The 14,827-nt window shown below is 37.9% G+C and overlaps 1 protein-coding gene across 3 annotated transcripts in view; it reads left to right on the top strand.

The window, feature by feature from the left end:
- The first annotated feature begins 9,817 nt into the window (after positions 1-9,817).
- ATG4C (autophagy related 4C cysteine peptidase) overlaps positions 9,818-14,827 on the top strand; it is a 29,841-nt gene continuing 24,831 nt past the window's right edge. Inside the window, exons 1-2 of one of the 3 annotated variants that reach the window (XM_020807737.3) lie at positions 9,818-10,086; positions 14,601-14,731. In XM_020807737.3, the coding sequence (XP_020663396.3) occupies positions 14,656-14,731 (76 nt within the window). In that variant the 5' untranslated portion in view covers positions 9,818-10,086; positions 14,601-14,655. The remainder of the gene's footprint in view (positions 10,087-14,600; positions 14,732-14,827) is intronic. The other 2 variants (XM_078392940.1, XM_020807738.3) reach the window with 2 other exon arrangements.

A 14,827-nucleotide genomic window follows, 5' to 3' on the forward strand; every position in this document is an offset into this window, starting at 1 on the left:
ATTAGTCACAGAATTCTTGTATATTATGTCACCAGGAGACCTCCAGATACAGGGTCTAAATTAACCATGGATAATATTTTTGCTAGTTTGTCTCCCATACCTCATGCTAGTAGAGGTTTGTTTATTAGCACAAACGTGGCACTGCTCAGTTCAGTTTATACCCATCCAGACCACTCTTGCCTGGCCCTTTTCTAGAGGCAGAGGGTCAGGGCACATCTGTTTGTGCTGCGCTGTGTCCCTATGTAAGTAGTTAAAATATGAAATGTTCTCTTCCTAGACTGTCACTATGTGTGCATATAAATAACCTAATTTGCCTGTTGCCTAGGCTCTGTCCACTGTGCTTTGCCTTCCATTCTACCAACCACAATGGACAACGGCTGCCACTGTCTCAAATAGGCAGGTACATATCCTTTGTTCTGTAAGCATCCTGCATCGCTTGGTCAATTATTTTCCATTTCCTGTTAAATCAAAGGCAGTTCTTCTCATGGTGGAAATGTATGTGTTAATAAACAATATAGCATTGTGATAATGGCAGTGAAGGTTTTGACACTTGCTGGGTGAGGTAATTTTATGAAGGCAGAACACTGAAAAACATCCCTGTAGTTCAGAGGTTAACACTTGTAGTAGGAATGTATTCAGAGTCCAGATTGTGTGAGGGAAAGAAGTTTGTCCCTTTGACAACTCCACAGGTCCTAGGGATACAACAAGTACTTTCAAGAAGTATCCTTCTTGGGAGATAAAACAACTAAGGATAGGGTAGCCCAAAGACAAAATAGCTAAAGGAAGACAGAGGAAGTGTAATTAAATTAAATTAAATAAACAAACAGCTAAGTCACATAGAGGAAGGAACAAACTGAAGGAAGCAGAGGAACAATCTGTGTACTGTCATTGGATAATATAAGGAAACACAGATTACAGTCAGTGATGGATAAGGTCTGTGGGTAGGAGAAAACATTGATATGGTGGGCAATTAAGAGTTAAGGAACTAGCCAAAAGCTAGGTGGCTAAATAATGTGGGATATGGCCTGGTAAGGAGGGACGTGATGGCGCTGCGGGCTAAACCGCAGAAGCCTGTGCTGCAGGGTCAGAAGACCAAGCAGTCGTAAGATCGAATCCACGCGACGGAGTGAGCGCCCGTCGCTTGTCCCAGCTCCCGCCAACCTAGCGGTTCGAAAGCATGCAAATGCAAGTAGATAAATAGGGACCACCTCGGTGGGAAGGTAACAGCGTTCCGTGTCTAAGTCGCACTGGCCATGTGACCACGGAAGATTGTCTTCAGACAAGCGCTGGCTCTATGGCTTGGAAACGGGGATGAGCACCGCCCCCTAGAGTCGAACACGACTGGACAAAAATTGTCAAGGGGAACCTTTACCTTTACCTTTATGGCCTGGTAAACACAGGTTCAGGAAAATAATGGAATGTGAAACTAGAAACAGGACAGGGCAAACTTAATAAAGGATTTGGGACTTGGGGTGACATGTTGTTAAACCTCTAAACATAGAATGCCCTACCCCTCACCGTAGCCCAAGAGTCAGCACTAATACTTTTTGTTATTTTAGGCAAATATACAGCTAGGTTCTGTGCCTATGGCCTGTTGTTTATTACTATCAACATAGGCATTACAGAAAAGAATAAAGCAAGATGTCTCTGAATGTCTCCCAAAACCATGGAGTGAAAAATACCATAAGAACAGAACAGAAGGAATCCACAAAGTGAGTGGGGAGAATGGAATACTGAGCCAAGAAAATTTTGTGCTCCAAGATGCTCTACAGTTTGTCATACATTAGTTGTTTTGTCTTTAAGGATTGCACAGATAGATAATTTTGTCACTGCAAGCACTGTATCCTGGCAACCCAGAGCGGCAGAAGAGGACCACAAAAACAGTAGGGTGGAATGCTATGGTTTTATTTGAACCAGACAGCTAATTCTTTGCTGCAGACTTCTAGTTTCAATGTAGTTTTGAAAGCTGACACATAATTAACCACAGATTTGCCTCAGACCTCATCTATGCCATTTATTACAACTTGTGTTCAATGAGTAGATCAGAATTATTCTAGCAAAGGAAACTAGTTCAGAGCTGATTCGATAGCTAATTGATGTTTATCCAGGGTGGGGTGGAATGTCACATACCACAACAACCTCTTGATCTTGTTTTAGCATTACCTCAACAGTTCTTTAACTCTATGGGTGAAAACAAAATAAAAATAAAAAGTTAAAAAAAAACATAAAAACGTAGTGGCACCATAAAAATAACTTTTATATTTTTTAATATGAGCTTTTGTGGACACCTCGCCTTCATCAGACCTAAGAAAATAAGATATGACATAATGTATACATGGCATCAAGGTATAGTTATAAAAATTACAGAGATCGTAGTTGGTTGGTAAGTCAGTGCGTAATGATATGCAGATCTTTAGTAGGTTCGTTAACCGACATCTAAACATCATGTTTTAGTATATGTTTCATTATTTTGTTATAACGTATTGATGCTAGCAGATAATTTCCTAAATCCATATCAACATGCTGTTTGTCAGGCCAGCTTTTTAAAAAGGCAAAAAAATACATGCCAGCTTTTGGGGTTAGTACTTATTCCTTAAGCATCCTGTTACAAAAAGTGGTGGAAAGGGAAGAGGTGACACAGCAAAAAAAAGACCAGATATTGAGGCCTTATGTCTTCATCTTGTCCCATTTGGGATGGAAGGGAGAGATAAAAGCAGATGTGTTCAGATGTGGCTGTCTCAATGACCTAATAAAAGGAACACCTTGATATGGATTTTTGATTGTTATTTTTTAATTGGTCAGCATGGCTGTCTTATCTGTGGCTTGAACATTATTTCCTGACATGGGCAGATTGTTGCTTAACTATGTCTTGATATATTTATTTTATAGGAAAGAGATCACATCACTAAACAGTTTGGAATTTTTCTGGTGCTGAATGAGGTGTAGATCAGAACCTAGGAAAGCTGGCACATCTCTGTCCAAGGGAAGGAAAATATGTAAAATAGATTTGAAAGCTGAAATCATTTTGGAAAATACAAGGCCTCCCTGGAAACTAAATAATATCTCCACCATGTTGGGAGTGGAGCCTACAATTCTGCTCCCCATTAGTTTTATTATGCGCAAAGCAAATATTACCAAATCCCCCTCACCAAAACAAAAGCACACTCATACACACAGATGAGTTTTGCCACCCAGTGATATCAGACGTGAATATCTGTCCTGTCATAGGAATGTCTCAGCAGTCAGGAAAGTGGAAAGTGCAATAATAGTATCTCCAGTAGAATAGTGTTTAGGATTAATGTGTTAGATAATTTATATGGGAAGGTGCTGTATGGCTGCGACAATGATGTTCAGGTGGAGCTTGGGAGGGGAACTAGAACTCTAACATTCGAACAAAGGGTGTATCAAAAGTTTATCTACATTTTGCTGAGGCACCCATGTTGACACTGTTTTTCAGTGATAGGGCAGGCTGTACCAAAAGCTAAGTAACACTGTGAATTGACCGCAGTGTAATTATAACTTGAAAACCTATCTGTTCAACTTTGAGCTGTAGGTGTTGGGTTTAGAAAGAGATCAGTGACCAGTGTTATTTATTGGAACCTGGCTATAGAAACTGAGTTGGGAAGTGGAACAGGTAAAGCCACTTCTTAAATACCTCACTTACCTTTAAAACCCTATTAAGTCTCTGTAAGTCCGTTCTGACTTGACCACACAGAACGCGCGCACACACACACACACAAACACACACACACACAGTCTTAGTCAGTGAAATAAGCTCTACAGTACACAATAGGCATTTAGAGATCTTAAATAAATAAAAAATAATAGCGCATTTGCATCTGGAGTATAGTACCTATTAATAAATAAGAAATTTAAGTTAAAGCAATTGAGCAATTGTACATGTCACAAAACCTTTCCAAATTAATTATCTGGCTGAAATCCAGCAGTAAATTAGGCCCATTATGGATTTGATAAGTCAATTTCTGTGTAAGTCCCATTGATTCAATGGCCGTACTCTAGTTGTGACTTGCTATTGGATTCCTTCCATTCTGTTGCCCAATACAGTAGTATGTTCCAGTTCTGACTGCCATTAGCATTTAAAATGCAAAGTGAAGAGCTTTATGCATGAAAATAGGGTCACCACCCAATGCATTAAGTTATGGTTGGGAAATGTCAGCTCCTATGTAAAGTCTAGTCTTGGGCCTTCTGAGGGCTCAGTTTGGCCATTGGGGGTTCCTCAAAAAGCCTTATTCTTTCCCTTGTGTTCAATCATTTGGCACTTTATGAGCTTTGCATAGTTTCACCCCCCTCCCCATACGAAATGGCCGAAACAGTATTCCGAAGGCTTAAGCTAAAATACTCATCCTTTTGTCCCACCTTTTGCCTTCAGGCCTGCCCTCCTCTGGAATGCACACTAATTTTTAACATCCATGTATTCAATGCTCTGCTGATGAAAATGTGGTGTGCAGGAGCACACACTCTTTATAGCAGTGCTATTGGAACCTGGCTCGATACCTCCCTGAGTTACTGTATTTTTTGCACCATAAGACTCACTTTTTCCCCACAAAACAGGGGTGTGGAAAGTCTGTGCGTCTTATGGAGCGAAGAAAACAGATTATATTTTCCTGTTTTCTTCTCCTAAAAAATTGGTGCGTCTTATGGAAAGGTGCGTCTTATGGAGCGAAAAATACGGGTAGATATGAAGCAGAGGTTGGGAGTTTGATTTTCTACTATGTCTCCTGGGACAAGAGCCAGCCCTTGGGCAAGCTGCACAGCCCCAGAATGCCCCCAAAGAAGGGAATGATAAATCATTAGTCAGCACTCTGTACCTAGAAAACCCTGGCAAGGATCACTGTAAAGTCAGAATTGACTTGATGGCTAATAATTAGTAATTAATAGAAACATCCAGGGAAATGTGCTATCCACATATTTGAATATAAATTGATATGGACTTTTGCTGAATGCAAACAAATTGGGTGTTCAGGTAGCTATTGTGCCATATTAGTATGCAATTAGGCACAAATCATTAAAGTTTCTTCTTTCTCTCTCTCTGGCCTACAACTATCCATGGTCCCCTGGCTGTGCATTTGTTGGAACTATAGTCCAAAACCAGAACTTTTCTAAGCTCTGTTATACATATTTGCTTTCAGACTTCATCAGTTACACAAATGTATTTATAATACTCCCCATCTACAAGCAAGATAAAAAGATAAACATAACAGATATTTTTGTGCTCCATTTTTACAGAAACAAGAACACTAGATAATAGTGGAACAGCTTCACAATGGAACATCGTTCAGGAAGCAGGAAGAAATAAGGAAATTATACTTTCAGATTTTGTTTGTCAGATGTATAAATAAATGTCTAATGTTCCAGAGCCACATACAGTGCAATTCTATATACTGTACGTCTACTCAAAGTTAGAGGCCAATTGCTTCCTGAACTTGCAGACACAGTCTCCTTTACAGTCTGAAATTCTATGTATTGCTGTAGTATTCATAGTTACATAATCATAACACTTGCTGCTACTGGTAGATATCTGTATGCAATCTTGCATAGCCATACACACTACATTAGATTTTTGTAATTATTTCTCTTTCTTGAAATGTAGATAATTAACGGTGAGCCGTTTCCTCAGTTTTCAGATAGCGACAGATACAAGAAACATTAACGTTAACAATTTACTGTCAAAGGAAGTGAATAGCCAGAAGTCAATTGTTTAGAAACTTCCTGTACATGAGATATAAATTATTCTTCTCCAGCAGAAAAAAAACCCTACCAACTCCGTGTCTGTTTGAAATAAAACAGTAAATAGGAAAGCAGAAGCAATATACATGCACACTTTGGTAAGGGTAGATATCAAATGAGAAGTCCCATTGAAGCAGTGCTGTTCCTGGTTCAAAAAGGTTTCTCGTAATAAGCAAGCAAATTATTATTTGCTGACATGCTATATTATCTCTTTTCTCCAGAGGAAAAAAGAAGCTTAGAAAGTGTACAAGAATGACTTCAGTTTGAAAACTTTAATTCTGATTTGTTTTTCATTAATTATTGTTTAATCTAAACCCTGCCACACACATGCTATGTAGCCTTGCACAAGTCACTGCCTCTAAGCCTCTTTCATACAATAAATAATTTAGTAATAATGGCCTTCCTGCCAAATACCATAAAAAGTATAAATCACTTTGCAAACAGTACTGTGTCATTATTTTTCACATGTTATTTTGGGTCCATCTAAACATCTATTGGAAGATAACTATAATATGCATTGTTTAAATAATGTGCTACTTGTACAATGGTTCACTGATGTGTTGATTGACATAAATTTATTTATATTCTTTTATTTATTTTATTTAAAATATGTTTAAATAATTCTATGTAATATATAAAAGTATATCTAATATTGAATATTTGGGTTATTCCAACAACTGGGAATTACCTGTTATCTGAAAATGAAGATCAATCAGACAAACGTGCTGCATGAAAAGACATGAACATGTAGCACTTCACAGTTAAGAATACAACCTTTCAGAGATTTTAACAATACAGTAATCCTATAGTTCTTTGCTAGAGTATTTGGGTATTTATAGGATACTGACCTGTTTCCAAAACTGTGAATTACAATTTCATAACACAAACTTAACTCTTTTATAATCAGTCCAGGATAATGGAAAAACCTGTTCCGTAAAGGAAATCTATCTACCTTGCTTTGCAAGCTAGAAAGATTGTTCATGAGGTAGTCACTGAAACCTGAAACAGGAAGAAGCTAATGCATTTCATATTATAAATGAGATGTAGATTACATTAAGTATGAAATTGTAGAAGTAGATGCAGTTATAAAGTAGGATCTACATTTACTCATATAAATAGGACAATTTAGGAATGAATGTTTGTGACTAAGTATGACTAAATCTGGAGCTACAGCATCTATTTTAATAAGGCATTCATGTTATTAGAGAGGGGAAATGCTGCTGAACTTAATTTAGAATTACATACATGCCAGAACTGAATGATTTTCAGATAATAACTGAATAGTGTTGAACATGACCAATATGTACTGCTTTTTAAAGAAGGCATGCATGTTTCATTTAATTTATGTATTTATTTATTTCATTTATATGCCACCTTTCTCCTTACAGAGAAGAAACAAAAATCATGTGACAGAAATTAATTAATGTGCACCAGTATGTTGTCCTCTGTAAATTCTTCTTTTAACTTAAAATTCTAAACAAAAATTAAACTGAACTTTTGCATGTGGTAGTAGCAGTGGTGGTGTTGGTACATAATGCCAAGTAACCACATGGGAATTTACATTAAGAGGGCCATCTACTGGCAAGTAGTAAAATGTATCAAATGTATCACAGATGCTCTGAAATAGGTAGAGTCTATTTTCAGAATTATTTCACTCAGTGAAAAATGAGCATTGGAAAAGGTATCTGCATAGATCCTAAATACTCTTGTTTTTATTTGGCTAGTTATGGGCATCTATTGTCTTGCAGCAGAGATTCAGCTAGTGGTATGCTACCACAAATCAATTTCATTTTTTAAAATTAAATACTATTGATATCAATGTCACTAACACCTAGGTAATTGTGTATAGTATACAACTGAAAGCTAAATGCAGATTAGCAGTGGTGTCCATCATCCTATCATGGCAGGAAATGTGGTTACTGCTGGAAACTACATTTAGACATATCATATTACCAGGAAAATGTGTGGCCAATCAGAAAAAAGAGTGGAACAAAGGTTGGTTTATTTTATTTGTTTCAATGTACAATTGGCAGGATTCAACTGATTATTATAAATAATCTGGTTGTATAACCTCCAAGAGTGAACCTCTTTAACACACATCTTAATGTGGAGAGGCGGTTTGGGTATGTCAGGAAAGCAAAGAGCAATGCTGTCAGAAGACTAGACTCTTATGAGTCTGGACTCCTAGGAGGGGTTATCCAAGGCAATGGTCAAAGCTGAGACAGCAGAAGAACAAAACCTGAGGCCACTTTATAATTCCATTAGTGGTGGAGGTGGAGAAACGTCAAAGGAAGCTGCTGGGCAGCAATGGTACTGAACAATCTTTCATACACAATGGCAATAGCACTCAGTCTTACTCTTGCTGCTACTGCACAGCGGAAGTCAATTCTAAAGTAATTCAGAACATTTTACACCTTGAAACCATATGAGAATGAGACAAGGCAGAATAAAACAAGAGATTGTGCTGGAAGATGAGACTCCCAGGTCAGAAAGCACTGAATTGGCAACGGGAAGAGCCAAGAAAAAAAATATGAGTAGCAGTACTCCTAGTGAAGCACCACACATATAATTGGAACATGGAATGTGATAAGTATGCATTCAGGTAAAAGTGAAATCACAAGGCAAAAAATGAAACATTTAAACATTGTAATAGATGGCGTCAGTGAACAGTATACTGTACAGTAATTGGGACATGAAATGTGAAAGCATGAATCAAAGTAAATTTGAAACCATAAAGCAAGAAATGAAACATTACAATATTTGGTGTGAATGAACTAAAGTGCATTGGAATATTAGGACATTTTCAATCAGCCGATTGCAAAGTGATTTACTCTGGAAATGGCAAATATCTAAGAAAGGAAATGAGAAAGTAACTATGATTGCATTAATTTCACATGTATACATAGGATTGATACATAGTGATACATAGGATTTTGCAAAAAAAACTTTTACTATATATGGAGCAAAAAGAAATGCCACATGTTCAAGCTGGATTCGCAGAAGAAAGAGGCACCAAAGATTATATAACTAATATATATTAGCTGCTGGAGCACACAAAATAATTTCAGGAGGAAATCAGTTTATGGTTTATAGATTACAGCAAAGTAAAAAAAAGTTATGGCTCATTCTGAAAGAAATGGATGTGCCACAACATTTGAATGTAGTGAACTGTAACTTGTACACTGGACGAGGCTAGTGTTAGGATAGAATATGGAAAAACAGAACAATGTTTATTTTCTAGAACATATACAGTAAGTTGGATGAGAGTGATATGAAGAAAGAGTAAAAATTGTGGAAAGAAACATCAATAACACCATATTATGGGCAGAAAGCAGCAATACTGTATGGTACTTGAAAGGACCATTCAGGAAGGTCAAAAGGAAAAGTGGGATTGCAGTTGATCCTTAAGACAAAAATAATGACTAAGAAGAATCATATAATTTGAAGCCTGGCAGCGAAGAAATCAGAATAAATAAATACTGCTATGAAAGAACTAGAAATATCATTGGGAGTAAGGATATATCATTGGAGACCAAGGCTGAGATCATCCCTTCTCTGGTGTACCTCAGATGGAAAAGTTAGACCATGGGAACTGACGAACAAGAAATCTATTTGTTGAAAATGTAACAAGTTGGCACTTATTAAGAGAAGAGTGGTTGCTAAATCAGATAGGCGGGATATAAATAAATAAATAAATAAATAAATAAATAAATAAATAAATAAATAAATAAATAAATAAATAAAACAAGACCCACTGGAAAAGACAATAATGCTGGGAAAAACTGAAGGCAGCAGGAAACGAGGAAGCCACAGCCTTGAGTTTGCCAGATCGGAGCAAAGCTGTTATCCATTATGAGAACTTTGGGAGGTCAGGATATCACAGGGTTGACATAAATTGCAGCCAATCTGACGGCACATAAATAACAACAGATCTCTGAGAAATAAAGCTGTCCGCGTTTTGCCTGGCGCTTCTTCAAGCAACTTCTCTAATCCACGGTGCCTACATTTCCCAGAATCCCCTTCCCAAGAGTGACTGGGATGTCCTCTTGCGGCTGGAAGGAAATGAATTGTGGGACGCGTAGTCCTTGCGCCGCCAGCGAATGAGGCCGGCTCCATTTGGGGCTTCTTCCAGCCGCTCTCGAGTGGTAGTAATAATGGGTTCCTCTCCGGTCCCGGAAGCGGCGGCGTCCGTAGAGGAGATGTGCAGCCGCACCGGAGAGGGATTTGTGTGAGCCGCCCGAGGTCGAACGCCTCGGTGGTGGGGTGGAAATTAAAGGGTCGAGAGAGAGAGAGAGAGAGAGACCCTTCCCCAGATCCAGTGCGGTTCCGATGTCGTGGGTGAGCCAGCGCTCGGAAGCGGGTTTTTGGGACATTGCATGTTTTAGGGCTTTCCTCTGATGAGCGCAGGATCGGGCCTTTCTGCATATGGGAGACCTGGCGGGGGGGGGAGGTCTCCCTTTTTTCAGGGGGCTGCTTTGGGATCCTGATGGGCCTTGGAGGAACGGCCTCTGAAATTTCCTAGGATTCGGAAAGGGGAGAAAAGCTACTTTTTGAGGGTTTGGGTCCTTTCAAGAGGGCAGCGTGGGCGGATGGAGAGTTCAGAGAAGATATTTAAACTTGTCTGGAGTAAGATGCTCTCCTTCCTGCCCCCCCCCTTTATGGGTTATTAACTTCTGGGAAGTAATGGTTTTTATTTTTAATACCCTATGTGGCTACTTAATTTGGGATCGGAGTTTCTAGTAATGAGGGCATAGAATGGGTGTCTACAGGATATTTTTTTCTGGAGGCGAGAAGGGTTAAACTGTTTGGTAGTATGTGGTTGTAATCAGTGTGCAGTAGTTAACATAAATGTACACGCCTGCATTTTCCCTTATCTGTGCTTTGGTCGTTTCTGTGACATTCAGACTTCAGTATTTGGCGAGTATAATAATATAACCATGCAGAGCACAGCAATGGTTATCTGCTCTTCCATCCCCAATGAGGAAACATACTATGGTTATATTAATCAGCTTAATCACAACAAATTTGACTAGAAATATAAAAGCGACACAAAATAGTTTTAAAAAATCCTGGCTATTTGATAGATATTATGCAAAAGAGTGTTATGAAGAAGCTTCAGAAGAATGACCAAGAACTTAGAAGTGTATATGGACTGAGAGACTTTAAAAACCAGACACTAAAAAGAGGGGAGAAAAAGAAGCACAAATGCTATAGAATAGTTTTAAGAATGTATTAAATAGTGGAAGACAAAAAGCAGTGAGTCTGAAGATAGCAGGCTCTTCAGAAGGGTGGTGAACTGAGACCCTTATTTTTCCAGTGAAGGCTGTCCATCTCCACCCTTGTTGATGATACTGGCAGAAGGGTGGTTCAGTAGAGTTTGTGTCCCTTGTGGGAGGAGGAGAAATGCTTAGGTTTGGGGATTCTGAAGAAACCAAATCTACTCATTTCTCAAATCACTTTTTAAGCCAAGTGGCATAATATAGCTCTTGCATCACTAGAATTTTGAATGACACAAATTCTGCATTTTTTTTCTGGTTGACTACTTTAAAAAATGTGCCAGGAAAGAGTTCTCTCATTTCTGGTAGATCTGGTTACTACACAGTAATAAAATAGGTTAATTTGGTCTCTGAAAAAAATGTATACTAGGTTTACTTCCTGTCTGTTTCTTGTTTAGCAGACCTGGTGTGAATGAATTGTTGGTGTGTGTGTGTATGTATTTAAAAAAGGGGATCAATAATTATTAATATGTAATATTCACACACACACACACACACACACACACACACACAAATATGATATTACATATTAATAATTATTGATCCCCTTTTTTGAAAATACAGATGTCTAGAACTGTCTCAATATTTAGTACAAACATGAAAAAACTCTTAATCCTTCATTTCTGCAGTATGCATGAAGGGTTTGTGTTTGAAGAAGTGGAATTTCTCCACAAAAGCTTGCAATTAGTTTTATTTTTAGCGTTCCAATAAAAGGTATCACCCATTATTACCTTTGTGTAATCTTTTACACAAAAAAGTTGATGAATTTTGGTGGCATCTTTTAATAGAGGTAGACACATCACTGCCCAATCACATTTTTAAAATATGTTTATTAAAATTATTTATAGGTCACATTTCATCATAAAGGACTGCAAAGTAGTTTACAAGATAAAACCAGTGCAAGAGAAGCAACTATAAAACATACAACAATCAGCAGTTACTTTGCACTGAGAAAGATCTCTTCCATTAAATGCTGCTGATGAAACAGGGCCAGATCATTGGCAGTTGAAAGGGAAAGTGATCAGAAGGGAAAATTCATTGAGCATGGAGTAGATAATAAAGGGTGTTTTGAAACCTTACAAAATAGGATACTTCTGTTAATAAGTTATAACTAAGGGAAGGATTTCTATGACATGTCATATTTTTTCTGCAGCTTATGTTTGATCTTAGGGGTGAGTTTGAACATGTTTATGAGTAATCTGGTGAGAAACACCAGATTACTCATAAGCATGTTTGAGCTTGTCTATAGGTTATATGTACAGTAGGTTGCAGAGAAAATGTGACATGTCATAAAAAATCCCCCCCCCCCCGACTATCACAGCTTGTTCCAATTTCTAAACAGGGCAATCAAAACTTTAATTCAGACTAGACTTTAATGGAAAGCTAGACAACAGGCACCCATTGGTCTAATTTCAAAAGTGCCCAGGAAAAGCATTCTGTCCCTTTAGCAAACATCATGCTAAGTGGAGAGGAGAAAGTAGAGGGAGAAAAGGACAGCAGAGAGAAGGGTAGGCTGTTGTCGCTATCAGTGTTCATTACCTGAATTCAGTGCTATAATTGCAGTAGTGCAAGATTTGCTCTGTTGAGTGGACTGCATTTCTAGAGTTAGTGCAATGGACAGATCCAGCATAATTTTCAGTGTGCAACACACATGTACACTATCTCAAATTACAACTTGCAGAGCAGTGAAATCTGGTGGAAGTACATTAGTGGAACATTTCACTCTGTTACTGTCATATTTGAATTTGCTTCTCTAAAGTTCTATAAATAAATAAAGCAGTGTTTTTGACTGTCAATTGGGCTCTAATTATCTTTATGCAATCACTGGGGCTCAGCAATTTTTGCCATTGCATTTACCTAAGAATGCTGAGTCTGCAGTTTTGACTTGGCCTTGATATATAATCCAGTAATTATGTTTCCCAGGATCTTGCTTCATCCCCTTGTTGCTCTGCCTGTTCATGTAGTTGAGAACAGTCCTTCTGGTGTTCTCTTCATCCCTGAAATAGATGCAAGATGTTAGTTTGGCAGTCAAGATGCTTGGACAACATAGGACCCAGGGAAACATCTACCTCCTTTTCTGCATTTAATGGAGTTTTCTGTTTTGCCCATTGAAAGATTTTTTCATACTTCTCCAAACCATGGGTTCTCCTGTTACTGTCTTTATACTACGTACTGTATAAGCAACCCAATTAATATAGGATGGTGACTGATTACAGTCTAACACTTGAAGTACTGTAATGTAGTTTCCCTTTGTTGTGTCTGTCATTCATGATATATAAGTAAATGTGGAAAGCTTTGTAATACTGTTCATAGAATGAAGAGTTAATTTTGGTTGGTAGCCTTTTATAGGAAACTGAAATTATAATTGGTAAGATTCACTTGGGCTCCCTGGCCTTTTTTTGTCACAGAAAATAGCCAAGCAGAACTGGGGCTGCTGACTTACAAATCATTAGTAGCTGTAAATCAGGGTTAGAGAACATATAGCTCTCTTTTTACAGTTGACGTAGTTAGGGGTAGATGTCAAGAGGAATTGCAGACCAGCATTATGGAGGGGCCACCAGTTCTTCATCCCTGTTATGGAAGAATGTCCTTCCAGGGACCTTCAAAGAAGAGTAAAGAACTCCAATCTGCAGATGTAAATCTGCCATTTGCTCAAATGGCATGCAAGAAACTTGATTGCTCATAGGCAAAGTTTCACTTCCCTCTTCTTTTTGATGCTAAAGAAATACAATCAAGGCGGGTGGGGTGATATACCTATCTCTTTCCATGCAGTGCTGTTTGAATAGTTGACAGCAGTTTGTATCCCTGAGTAGCATACAATCATTGTCCTCTAAAGAAATCTCTGTTTTATCAGTCCTGCTATGTTTGCCGAGTTATCTCTCAGTGCCTATATTTACAGATGTAGAAAGGAAGGTTAAAGTGAACGCTCTTTATACTATAAATGGCAGTCAGGTAATGGCATGGATTTCTTGTAAATCTTTAAAGTAGCTCTTTACAGAAAGTAGCTGTTGTGTAAGATCAAGTTAAGTTGTAACCTGTAACAGAAGGCTTGGTTTGGGTCATGTCTTTTATTTCTCTCCTTAAGCATACTCATCTTTTTATGCGCAGCCCAGATTTTTCTGCCTAACACATTTTTGGAATGGGAGAGAACCCAACTCTTAAATAGAGCATTAATATTTATAAGCTCAGCTTCTGAACAGAACAGACATAATATAAAACTGTGTCCTTTTACAGCAATTCAAATATTTTCCTGTGCCTTCCAATTAGTGTTTAGATGTTCTCAGATGTACACCAAATGGAGTCTATGTATGCAGAATAGTTTACTGTGAAAGAGAGAGCAGTTGGAGGACATTATGTTTTATTTAGTTTTGCAGAGCAATTTTACTGTTGTATATTTGGAATCAAATGTTTTTATTACTTATTCATAGAACTTACAATTGGCTTTTTCTCTACAAAATGAGGATTTGGTAATTTTATTGCTGTTCTGGTCACAATAGGTTTAGGTATCTAACAATCCAAGCATGCTTAGTTATGCCCTGATCGTTCATGAATGTACTTATTCCTTTATTTTCATAGTAGCAGAAGTTGGTGTTTTTCAAGACAGTGATGGCTTTTTCTCTTGAATTTGAATATGGAGGCCACAGGCACAGATGAAGTAGAAAAAATTAAATCAAAGTTTTTGTCAGCATGGCACAACATGAAATACAGTAAGTGAAATGCAGTAAATGACATATCTTAAGAAATTAATGCAAGAATGGAACTTACCCTTTTAAAAAATATGCATGTTGTCTTAAATTATTCAG

Source organism: Pogona vitticeps, chromosome 4 (assembly GCF_051106095.1).
Source record: "Pogona vitticeps strain Pit_001003342236 chromosome 4, PviZW2.1, whole genome shotgun sequence".
Classification (NCBI taxonomy): domain Eukaryota; kingdom Metazoa; phylum Chordata; class Lepidosauria; order Squamata; family Agamidae; genus Pogona; species Pogona vitticeps.